General features: G+C 40.7%; 2 protein-coding genes across 13 annotated transcripts in view; one reads left to right on the top strand and one right to left on the bottom strand.

Moving 5' to 3' along the window:
• LOC117214182 (four and a half LIM domains protein 2) overlaps positions 1-6,101 on the top strand; it is a 70,371-nt gene extending 64,270 nt beyond the window's left edge. For 9 of the 11 annotated variants that reach the window (XM_033460048.1, XM_033460043.1, XM_033460050.1 and 6 more), the window contains 3 exons: positions 3,279-3,448; positions 3,647-3,833; positions 3,957-6,101. In XM_033460048.1, coding sequence (XP_033315939.1) covers positions 3,279-3,448; positions 3,647-3,833; positions 3,957-4,114 — 515 coding nt within the window. In that variant the 3' untranslated portion in view covers positions 4,115-6,101. The remainder of the gene's footprint in view (positions 1-3,278; positions 3,449-3,646; positions 3,834-3,956) is intronic. The other 2 variants (XM_033460045.1, XM_033460044.1) reach the window with 1 other exon arrangement.
• A 2,101-nt stretch (positions 6,102-8,202) lies between these two features.
• The window catches only part of LOC117214186 (protein FAM76A), a 45,480-nt gene continuing 41,360 nt past the window's right edge, over positions 8,203-12,322 (bottom strand). The window contains exons 8-10 of one of the 2 annotated variants that reach the window (XR_004488797.1): positions 9,086-11,505; positions 8,833-8,893; positions 8,203-8,647 (exon numbers count right to left, since the gene is read on the bottom strand). The gene's annotated coding sequence lies outside the window, so the exon portion shown is untranslated. The remainder of the gene's footprint in view (positions 8,648-8,832; positions 8,894-9,085; positions 11,506-12,322) is intronic. The other variant, XR_004488798.1, reaches the window with a different exon arrangement.

The raw sequence follows: 12,322 nt of genomic DNA, 5'->3' as shown, positions 1-12,322 counted from the left end.
GAACTCTGGCAAAAGAAAAAGATCCTCGTGAAACGCGACTTTTCCACGGTTCGCTCTTCGTGCGTGGATCGATCGAAACGGTGACAAGAAGTAGATCGGGCGGACAACCGCGATCGATAGATCCTGGCAGAATGAGCCAATCGATTAAAAAATTGTGCATGCAGATAAGAAGTCCTATTAATACGACTGATGTAATTCATTGCCAGACTGTCATTCACGCTTGTTGTTAGATGCATCAATATCTATCGAGGCAAATTTCTTGCTTTCTTATCACGGCGCAATCTGCCTCGGCCGTTATCAACTACGTATTTGGCGCCTCGTAAATCCCCGATAGAGTAAGGAAAAGAACGATTTCGAGTTTGCTCGCGAGAAAGGAGACGTGGGAAAACAATCGCGGCAAGATTGATCGTTCGAGGCTTGTCGTAGGCACGACACGGCGAAGAGTAAAGTTTTATGTAACGTTTCAAGTCCGTTGTGCAACGGCGAATGATTTAAAAACGGGCCGGATGCGGCCACCGTGTTCTATATTTTCCTCTTGCACAATAACTAATAACGCTTTATGAAGGGACGCGTCGTGAAGCCTGAGCCGCGTCGAATTTCACGTGTTCACTTCACCAAATTCTCGTCGCTGTTAGTCGCGCAGCGCTCGCGTAGATCTGGAAAGTCCGAGGCCCGGTGTTCTCCTCGTCGGTGAATTTATATTTAGACTTGACGTGGCCGAGAATCGCCGCTTTCAACGGATTACCAGAACCTCGTCGATTCGAGATCTCGTAAAATGCGGAACGATCGCGTTAACGATCTTCGATTTCAAGACTCTGTAATCTTCGACCTGCGGTTAGCGGATCGACGCTTAGCTGTTTCCAGAAATACTCGAATCACACGAGGTTTTCGCGAATCTATTTCGATCCTTCGGATAAAAGAGCCGGTTCCGCACACGATCTCGATGAAAGTTTGAGGAAAACATGGGAAACAGCGAGTTAACGGCACCGCTCCTCCGAACTATTCTAATACGTAAATCGAATGAACGCGCAATTTTTCACAGTCGATCAGACCGATGAAACGCAGTGGTAACGAGCGAGCTAAAGCGACATGTATAATGCGATATTACCACATCGTCGGCCTTGGACCATCAGACTTTATACATATACGGAGGTATTGCTTGGACCAAGTGACGTCACAAGCCTTCTCCTGACTCACGGTGGACCAAAGGAATAGCGCACGGAAAGCTGTTGCTTTTTTCATTTTCGAGGACCACTGGAATCTAGGCTATCTATATTGGGAGGCAAACGGCCAAAAAATACACGGGCTACAGTTCCTGCTACTCGTTTCTTCCCCAGAACTTTTTGCACGACTCGTAATTAGGACCTTTTGCCGGTCTCTCAACCTATATTTTCGTCGGTTCCCATACACGAGCTCCGTTTGAATACAATAGCGTCTGCCTCGAATGATTAGCTATCTCTTCTACGTCTCGAACGCTATTGTATTCTACGATATCGAAAAAAAGAAAAGGAAGACCGTTACCAAAACTTGTTCTGCTATTACAGCGTGATTCGACGCTGTACTTCCTTCTGCGCGCAAATTAGGCATGCGATCGTCCACGTGTAGATCCAAGATCTCGATAAATGGAAATAAACTTGATTCGAACGGGCATTACAAGGGACAGGCTAATTCGCAGTGACTGATCGATCGGAAACTATGGGACCGGTAACGGCGCGCTGTTCATTTATCAACGACCACGCGGTGGATGATAATGCGTTGATTATATTGACGTTGCTGGCAACAGATGGTCGAATGGAGCTGGGTATGCCACGTCGATTCTTTCTACGATTCGTCCGCCTTTCTGTAAGAGCAAGAACTGCGAAAAAGTTTCCTAAAATGTGGGCAAATGGGTAAGATTTAAACGAATTAAAGCTGGTAAAGAAAGAAGGAAACATAGTAGGTGTCGAAAGACGTTGAAACCGATGATTCATGAAACTTTGAGGACCACAAATGGTATTATTTAACTGATCACTCGGACCTCTTCTAAGTCCTATTAGATCACCTTTCGGAATAGCGAGTCATCGTTAACTCGGGTTGCCCTTGGTGCGGCGCAAAGAAAGAGGAAGGAGCTAAGGAGCGAAAGAAATGTCGGAACGCCTACGGGGGAAGATTCCGCGGCGCTCGAAAAAACTCAACGCAGACTCGTGCAAGTGTCACGATTGTCACGATTAGTAAACAACGCTTGATTCTCTGATATCATAGCGGAGGAAGGCGATTGAAAAGTGGACGCGTAACCACTCGTAAGATTGTGACGGATCGTGGTCATAAACTTCGGTTCTGTGTTCGTCGCGACTACGAGAAAGGAAGCGACTCGAAGCTCGCGCGACTTCTCACGTAAACGGAAAGCGAAAGATTGTAAGCGTGGGACTCGATGATCTGTCCAATTATAGAGGACCAGTGACGAGCTCGCTCGCAACCCGGTAATTTCGTCGATCGTGGAATTACACGTTACGATCGGTATACCAAAGCGAAATTTATTTTCTCCTTTTCCGCGCGTGCCGAAGAAAACAACCACTTCGAATAAATTTGGTCGTCGAGTATGCGAGTCAAGTTCTTAGCAAAGTTGTAGGTAAATCGCAGAAAAGGTAGCTATCAGTTGTAAGTTTCTATTAGTCGATAGAAATGACTACGATCGAGTTGAATGAGTACAGCGAGCCATCTTATGTAGATTATTAACAGCCGTGACTAGAAAGTTCCGTGCATGAAACTTTAAAACCGCATTGCGGGAGATGACACCTATCTACGCCGGCGATCTTCCGGTTTTGCGCGACTTTTTACACCTGTCTCGTTGAACTTTCTAACCTACTTCTTGTACAAACACGACCAATCGTCACGAAAGTCGGTCGAAATAACTTCTCGCCAACAAAATCAAATTCCTCTAGGAATGGAAGATGAAATTCGAAACTACCCTCGGTTCGAATCGCGTTTCTCTACCAGATTGCCTTCCCTCTAAGAACGATTCCTTATCGGTGAGTTGTCGGAAAGTCATCTCCCTAGAATTGCACGAGCGAAACGGACATGCGAGCTCGTCGGGTGCCGCACGCGATCGTTCAAACGCAAAATGCACCCTACGCTGCAAACTTTCACCCTTGCAGACCGATCGTCTAGACATTGCCACAATATTCCACCTCTTTTGACGTTGCTTTGTAATTATTTCGCGAAAACGTGATATTACGCGAGGGTATTGTTCGTTCGGGGGAGAAAGTTTCGATGTCTGAAGGGTGTCTTTCGCATCCTAGGTACCAAGAAGATGGAGTACAAGACCAGGCAGTGGCACGAGAAGTGTTTCTGCTGCGTGGTCTGCAAGAACCCGATCGGTACGAAGAGCTTCATTCCGCGCGAGCAAGAGATCTATTGCGCTGCGTGCTACGAGGACAAGTTCGCCACCCGATGCGTTAAGTGCAACAAGGTAAATCGATGAACTCTGGCGCATTATAAGCAAGAAAATTATTCGCGTGTTTTAACGAATATCTTTAGTTCAGCAAACGATTATCTCTTCGAAGAATTCTCCTGCTGTTTAACCGTTTGGCAAAGAAAGTCCGTTTGCCGGAGGAGAATGTGTTCTCGTATAGAAAATGGATAGATAAAGGGAATCTTATCGTTCCAGATTATCACCAGTGGCGGCGTAACGTATAAGAACGAACCGTGGCACAGAGACTGCTTCACCTGCAGCAACTGCAACAATTCACTGGCTGGCCAGCGATTTACGTCCCGCGACGACAAGCCCTACTGCGCCGATTGCTTTGGAGAACTGTTCGCCAAGAGATGCACCGCCTGCTCCAAACCGATTACTGGTATTTATCTCTGTTTCTTCTTGCGAATGCGATAAACTTTATCCCTTGCGATGTTCATTTAACTCTTAGAAGATTTTCTTGCTGAAGAGGATAAATTTCTGATTCGTTGCCCGTGTATTTCAGGCATTGGCGGAACTCGCTTCATCTCTTTCGAGGACAGGCATTGGCATAACGATTGTTTCATCTGCGCGGGTTGCAAGACCTCGCTGGTCGGTCGTGGATTCATCACCGACGGCGAAGACATTATCTGCCCTGATTGCGCCAAGATGAAGTTCATGTAGAGGGGTAGTGAAACATCGAGCGAAGAAGAACGAACGAGAAGTAGGGGAGAGGGAAAAGGAGTAAGAAAACGAGAATTATCAAGGGTCTACGGTGTCCAGTCTATATACGGGAATAATATCCTCGCTAAGAAACCTTCCCTTGGAAACAACTGGAAGAGTCCGCTTCGAGAAACAGAAAGAAAGAAGAAGGAAGTCGACCAACTTTAACATAATTGCAGAAGGATAATCGAATAGTTTAGTCACCATCTCTCGAACGCGATGAAAATTACCGTGTTTTCTCCCATACGTAGAATAATATATATATATCGTTATACGTATGTATACGTGCTCATAGTTGAGAAACGCGGTACTTTTTATTGAAAAAGCAGACACCATCCCGCGACGATTTTTTTCGTATTGGTCGGAAAGCTCTCTGTTCTTCTCGATCGGCTCGGTAATAATGCCGAGCTTTTGTGCATATTATCTCGAAGCAGAGAACGCGAGCAGAAACGAGGGTACTTCCTAGCTTCGTAGTATTTAGAGGTCATTTTAGTCACTCGCGATTCCGATTTCTCCGTCGCGCCGTAACAGCCGAAGAGACAAAGGAAAGTAAAATCGAACAAACGTAAAAATTATCGCAGAGAAGCGCGTTGGAGAAACCGAAGGAATATGCCTTGAAAAGTACGAGAATCAAACCGCCTTAATCAGTATAGTTACTGTTATCGAGCTGTGTGTTTAGAAGTGGAACGAAGTTACGTACTGTCGTGGTGTTATTAACGTTACTGTTTCTTTCTTTTCGCTTTATACAATAGATAGAGAAACGCACGACAAAGATTAACGCGAGGAGTAAAAGTTAAACGACAGGGACAAGAAAGGAAGAACAGATGGATCCTATATATTCTTACGGAATTAAATTTGATATACCTATGATAATATTATTTTTATTTAACTTAAACTCACACGTACACACACGAACACGATCGCGAACAATCACACACGTACACACTAACGCGAATCCCAACACGCGCGAAAACTGCACCCTTTTTTCTCTCTCTCTCTCTCTCTCTATCTCTATCTATCGCTCCGCGATATTGTACAGTAAGACTCGTGCAAAATTCGAGTATAACGAACGACTAATTAAAACGACGGGGCTCGGGTGCACAGTTGTTAGAAAAATTCAAAATTTTTCAAATTCAAGGGTTTTTCGATGTATGAGATTTTTAATGTACAAATTTTACTTTTGTATTACTCCAACGATCGTAACTAAATTTCTATCTTTCCTATGTTAGCCTCGGAACGATTTTAACTCTCACACGAGCCCACAAGTGCACATATTCGCGAATGCGTGAAAACGCGAATTTTAAATGCAATCGACCTTCATGTTCGATCGTTGTACTTTTTCTCGAACAAGAAAGTCAGTAAAGATCGAAATGATCTTGTTATCTCGCGTATCCGCGATATACGTTCGCGAGCATTTTTTGCATTAACCACATCAAAGTGGAGAAAATGATAAAAAATTGAAAAAAAAAAATAAATAAAAGGAAGAGAAAGAAAAAGAATCACACGCATCCACACACGCATGTCGGACGAGTGTGCGACACGCACACGCGGAAAATCACTAATTGTGGCCTTATCCGCACGAGTACATAAAAATAAAAAAAAAAAAACTAACGTCTTACGAAAAATAATTAGTTGTTGATACGGTACTTGGTAGAGATGTGTTACCGTCGAGAAGAGAAAGGACAAACGTGCAAGAGAATAGGCTAACAAACGGTAGCGTACCTCTATAACGAAATAAAAGGAAAGCGAAAGAAGAAGAAGCGACAAAAAAAAATATCGTGACGACCAATAAAAAGTACACGTGCTATATAATATATGTTCTTACCGATCACTCACATACTAATCGCCTTAATTAGTAAACGATAAAGAGCAGAGATTATTCTATATTCAGCGTATCGTATACACTGTTATACTGTGAAATTGATAAATAAATAAATGTAATTATTTACAAGAGCTCTTTCATTTACCATTCACTTAATTACATAGAAATTCCAAGATGGAAATAATAGGGAAAGTTCAAAATTCTCTTTTTGCTTCTAACTACTAACTATAAATCGAATTCAAATGCAGGCTACATAACTGTAAATTTATACGAGTATAACAAAGGCAAGGGAAGACGTGTGTGGGATGAATATACCTTCTAAAACCTTGGATATCTTTTTACATATTTTTAAATACGATTTGGATCTCGCTTTACTGATTCCATAAAGATTCCTGTAAGACATTTAAAACTTTATCCTACGTCCCACCTATTACAAATCTAGAGGCTCATAAATCCTACCTATTGCAAATGTAAATGTTTATATGTTCTATCTACCGGAGATCTAAGGATTTTATATAGCAATTATTTGCGCAACAGTAATAATTATCAACCTATACATTCAGATTTATATATTTGCAGCACTAATAACATTCTAGGAAGCTACTGGTGAAACTGGATAAAATGACTCAGGAGCAGGAACATGCTGTCACAGGTACGATGTAAAATAAAAATATAAATCGAGGAAGCTAATTCAAATGCACATGAACGTCGCACAGTGATAGCTGTCCGTTCGCATGTGTATGCTCCAACAACACATAAACGTTTGTTTGAAAATCTACGAAATTTGAAAAATCGACAGGCAAAGTCAAAGATAAATGGCATGCTCCGTCATCGTGATTCACCGTCGGTTTCCCAAATCAAATTTCCCGAAACACATGAATATGCGCCTAACTCTAACCCGATCAGGGATTGTACCAACGTGTCTGGCCCTATCTACAATTAATGCTCATACCGGAAAGTATCCTATTTATCTCACTTAACTGTATATTTAAAAAATGGCAAAATAGACACACGAACACACTGGTTCTACGGTTCTCACAATTTTTACACTTTCTGAAATTGTTTGACGAAGGCATTATCGGCGTGCATTGAACACGATAAAAACGCGTATAAATTTCAATTTTAATTACAATAATACGTACGAACATCTTTAAACAGTTAGCACTACTGGTATAAATGATATGGAGGATATCATTGTAATTTGACAGTGATATTTTTATATGACTCATATATCTCATTTATCAGCCATAATCGTATTTTTTTGTTGCTTATAATTCTTTGTAGGTATTTAATCGTAGATCTAGCTGTGAATTCTAATTACGTCACTAGTTGTGAACTCTTTAATTATTTTTGATTATAGTGAATGTAATAAGGACTGAGAAACAACGCAATTCCACGGCCTAGCCGCACACACACAGACACACACGCAGAGTATAAAATACGTCATACAGGATATACACGCAACATCAGTTACTGAGAAATTATTAATCTTATGAACTAGTCATCGTACCCATTGTCTTTCTTCTATCCGGCAGTACCTGAGTCGGTGAGTGAAGCGCTGGCAATGAACATGGAAGGTGTTAAACCTGAAAATTCTAGGCTAAATATATAATTGACATATCTTTTACAATTTTCATGTAAAGGGATAATAGTCCTATTTCATTCAAATTTTACTGACTCTGTACTTTACCTTACTTTATTAATTTTCAAATAATATTTATATGAATAATTCTAACTGAAATACCGCCCAACAGAAACATCCTGGAGTTATTTCGTCGTTAAAACACATCTTCGAAGCACAAAGAATGACTCAAAACTTGTTTTGATTCTGAAATCTTCTGGTCGCGAAGTGTCTGCTTACACGTGAAATTTGATACACCTTAACAAGTGAACAAAATTAGACATAATGCCTTCATATTTCATATTCCAAATTGCACTAAAATTATGTTGAAAATACAACTTAAATAATAATGTTGTTCCACGCTATCGTAAAATAGAAGATAAGATTGAATGTAATCATCATTAGCATTATAATAATTTCGATCATAATTAAAATCTTCGTGCTAACGAAGTTTGAGTGTATCAGACTTCTCCACTACAAAATACTTGAACAGAGCCATTTCGCTATTTATTTCAATATTCATATAATATATGCTGTATGGACATTTGATCTTTGTAAATAATCATATTGAATATAATTTGATTTTGTAAATAATTATAATGAATATATTCTGTCATTTTCAATCGTTTAAACATACATTAATTATTTACATTATGCTATTCATACAGATTGTTTATATTGTAGTATGTAAATATTACACTGACATACATGCATTGATCAACAACACTTAAAAACGCGATTCGTAAGAAAACCTGCCCTCAACTAAAAAATAAAATACAAATAAAAAAAGTTACTACTCATGGATATAATAAATACCTGCGGTCACCATGCTAGTTAAAAATTCTACGTAATACGATCGGTCACCCGTGTCGATTCGGACCTTTCATCCTACGACACGATTGAGTGACCAGAAAAACAAAGATGCATGCGACTCATGATTAAATGCGAAGAACGTTGTCATCGATATCGTTGTGGCCCAAGGGAAGCCATGACCAAGGCGTCATCATACAGAACCGCCGAATTCGACGGAAGAAGCGAAGGCCAAAAGAAACTTGTAACAAAGCATAAAGTATTATAATTTATTCTCAATGATAATGTTAATTAATTTGAAGGTTTAAAGTAATAATATCGTAAAATACAAGGAATATAATGAAACGAAGTACAAAATAAAATGTTACATTGTTACGGAAAAATAGGGGAATAAAGTTAATTAGGATACAGTGTAAAAATCCTTACATGCTTAAAGCTGAGACACCGCTACATCCTTCCTGGCGAAAGGGGAAATGTTATGAAGAATCTGTAACAAAATATACAAAATATTACATTTCGTCCTTAAAAACATACTTTTACTGTAATAACATAGAAAAATAGAAGACTGGTAACGCGTCCGTTTAAATAATATTCGGCAAACACATTAGCTATACTCGGGTAATTTCACTACAACAATATCTAACAAAGTATTAAATAAGAACATATTAATTAAACGAACCTAATAATCGTATAGATCTTCATTTTTTCTCACTTTTTCGCTGTATAACGTCATCTAGCGCCAAATCTTCACCTGACTGACTCCTGATTGGTTGGGATCATTTACAAATCTTGCACACAAGTTCGAAAACTTTCTTTCTAGTAAATTATGTATTATGTTATTCAAATTGCTACTATGTATATATGTATATCGAATCGATAACATCGCATGTGACACGAAAATGGTAAGAGAATCAGGAAATCCTCAAAACGTGAGGCAAAAGTGTTACATGTCGCATCTGTTTTGTACCTTGTCTGTATCTGCAGCATAACAGAATCTCTAATTTTTTAATGACTAAGACATGTGACACGAACTTATATGTCATTACAGACGAGATGTACTCGCGTAGTAGCATATTATAAGTGACATTTTAGTTCAGCTTTCTCACCGCCAGATGACCATACCGTTTAGTCGCGTGCGAACAAACCCCGCTAAATGTAAAAGATCGAAACAATTAATATATGTCACAGCAAAGTACTAAACAAAAAACGAACAAAGTTAACAAAGACAAAACGAAAAAAAGTATGTAACTGTATCTATTTATCGTCTAAAGCGTAGAAACGATAATACCAAACACGATATTTCCGTTTTATTCGTCCAGTAGGAGAAAACTTACTTGCCTATGAATCTTTTCACCGTACCGCTATACTTACCAAGGCAAGGTCATTCGAGAAGTTCGTTGACCTATCAATGTCACCGATCTCACACAGGGAACCATAATCCGACTATAAAAAGATCTAGTGTCCATTTATTCGAAGGAACCTCAACGATCACGGGAAACGATTTTTACGTCAGGCAAAAGATGAGAAGAGCAAACGAGAGAGCGTAGTAATCGTCGAAAATATGCTGGTGAATTAAAGAGGTCATTATGAGAATGATAGCCCTCGCGGTGTAACATTAAAAAAGCGAATTTACGATCTTGAAGATTTGTATCTGCCCAGCCCCTCTTTCATACCTCGGCAGGGCAAGGCGTGCAAAACACATAACAATTACTTCAAAAATTCCACGTGGCCCCGGTAGGTATCGTTCGCTGTGAGACGAGCAAACGCAGTCGCTTAATTAAAACTCATGTAAATCGAGTAACCGCGCGGCGCTACGCCAATTAACTTTACATCGCGATGGCGAGCAAAAAGGATGGAAGGGGAAAGAATAAAACGGACCAGCGCGGCGAATGAGTGTTTCGTAAAAACCGTGGACGTAACAAATTGGTCCACGAAGCAAGACGCGTCTTCCGCCGATGCGAATCGCTTTACATAATACGGAACCGCGTGCTAAAATGACGCCAGTTCGATTACCGCCGATTCGTTCGATGCACTTTATTCTCGACGAAGTTTCGTTTACTTTGATCCCTCTCCGCGCAGATACCAACAAAGAATGTTTTCGGGCGGTTAATTTTCGTTAACGGTGAATCAAGAGCAAATAGAATGCCGTTTGCAAAGAACTGTGAAAGAGTAATGGGAACGACGAGAAAAAGGCAGGGCAAATTTTCGAGAGGCATCTTTGCTTTAAAGAGAAGGAAGTAAATAGACCAAAGTACAAATTTCGCTATCTAATTAAAAACGTCTCTGGCCCGAGAGAAAAGAAAAAACGGGAAATTTAATAAATCTTTTTCGCACCGCAGCATTTTTCCGGACAATGTGTGCAAGGGCTACAGAATAGGTCGGCATAATTTTCAGCTTCCTTTTCTCCGGGCGTGTCAGAGAAAAAGTGACACAGTTCCTTTTATTTCGGAGATAAAACACAGTATTATATCTAATCTTCTATTTTCGATTTTCCGACATCAAACTCGACTAGTTTTATTTTCCGAAGCATTCGTTTAAAAGATCGATCTAAAGTATCTTCGAGTACTTTGTTTAACTAGTCGTAAAAAGTTATCGTTCGATGCCTTTCGATTTTTTAAAACGAGCATATCCTTTCCCTGAAATCCGAGATCCCTGTCGATCGATTTCACGAAGTTCCGAATTCAGTCCATAAAGAAAATCACGAGCTTCCGTTGCACGTACACTGTACACATGTGCCGTCGGTGTATGGCGAGCTGAGGTGAAGCGAGGTCGATGGAAAGTGGCATAATCGCGGATGTGGATCGGCTCAAGGAGAGCAGAAGAGGAGATCCTTTACCTTACTTATGTAACGAGCGGTCGCCGTGTGTCTCGTGTCTTCGACCGCGTCCCGAACACATAGAAACCCTCTCTCGACCGTGTTCCTTCCTCCCTACTCTTTCCATCATCTTTCCCCTTTCCTCTTCTGACTTCTATGAGCTATCGTGATGTTTCTGTAACCGGTGTCCCTGAAAATCCCCTCGGCCTTATTGGGTCGACGCAGCTAGTCACCCCCTTTCTCCTTCGGATCCGTTTTCAGAATTGTCTATAGCTGCGAGTTTCCTAGAATTACAGATAATGGATCTATTAACTTTAACAGAACAGGATGAATGCATAGAACATTTTTGAAAGATAGAAGATATCATAGCTCTTGCCCTTTGCATTTTGTTTAAACTTTATTTCATTACTACATTGTTAAGCTTGATTATGCCGGAAATTCCATCTTGAGCATAAATTTCTCAAGCTTTTGTTACAGCCATTCTTAGTGACTAAGCGGATGGCTCGTGTATTTGTCCATGACTCCTTAAGAAGAAACATCCTTTCCAACGAAATCTCACGAGACAATTAGACATGGAAAAAATTCCGGAGACAGAGATCGGTGTTTTCTCTGTAACCGATGAACAAGCTCGGAAGCTCAAGTATGGAGGAGGAGTTTCGTTTAACGATCAGTCGTAAAAGTCGAAAGCACGAAGCCGTAAAGGCATTATTCTGGCGCGACGGTGATTTCGACACCGAAAACGGAGGCCGTTGTTGTCGGAGGTCATTCGTCGGTTCAACGTTCGGGCCATTTACCTGGCCTCTGCTCGCTGAATCCTTCGTTATCGACGTTCCGCCATTGCATTATCATTTCCTTCACGATCATGTATTTTCAATCACACGAAATTTGTCTGATGATTCACAGGTGGAAAGAATTTCAAAGGATCCGTCAGCGTCGATAGAAAACGAGATTGAGGACTGAGATCACCGATCAGGATGAGCTCATCGATCACCAGTCGCGTCGATCGAGTTGATCGAAGAAGAGATGCAAGTGTGCTGCCTCTTCCTCCGAGTCTTTTTCTTTTTCAGAATCGCGAGAAGCGATTGCTTTAACCCTGTGAGC

This window comes from Bombus bifarius, unplaced genomic scaffold (assembly GCF_011952205.1).
Source record: "Bombus bifarius isolate JDL3187 unplaced genomic scaffold, Bbif_JDL3187 scf7180000009200, whole genome shotgun sequence".
NCBI classification, from domain to species: domain Eukaryota; kingdom Metazoa; phylum Arthropoda; class Insecta; order Hymenoptera; family Apidae; genus Bombus; species Bombus bifarius.
Note: the sequence above shows the minus strand (reverse complement) of the source record. Positions and strands in the feature narration are given on the sequence as shown.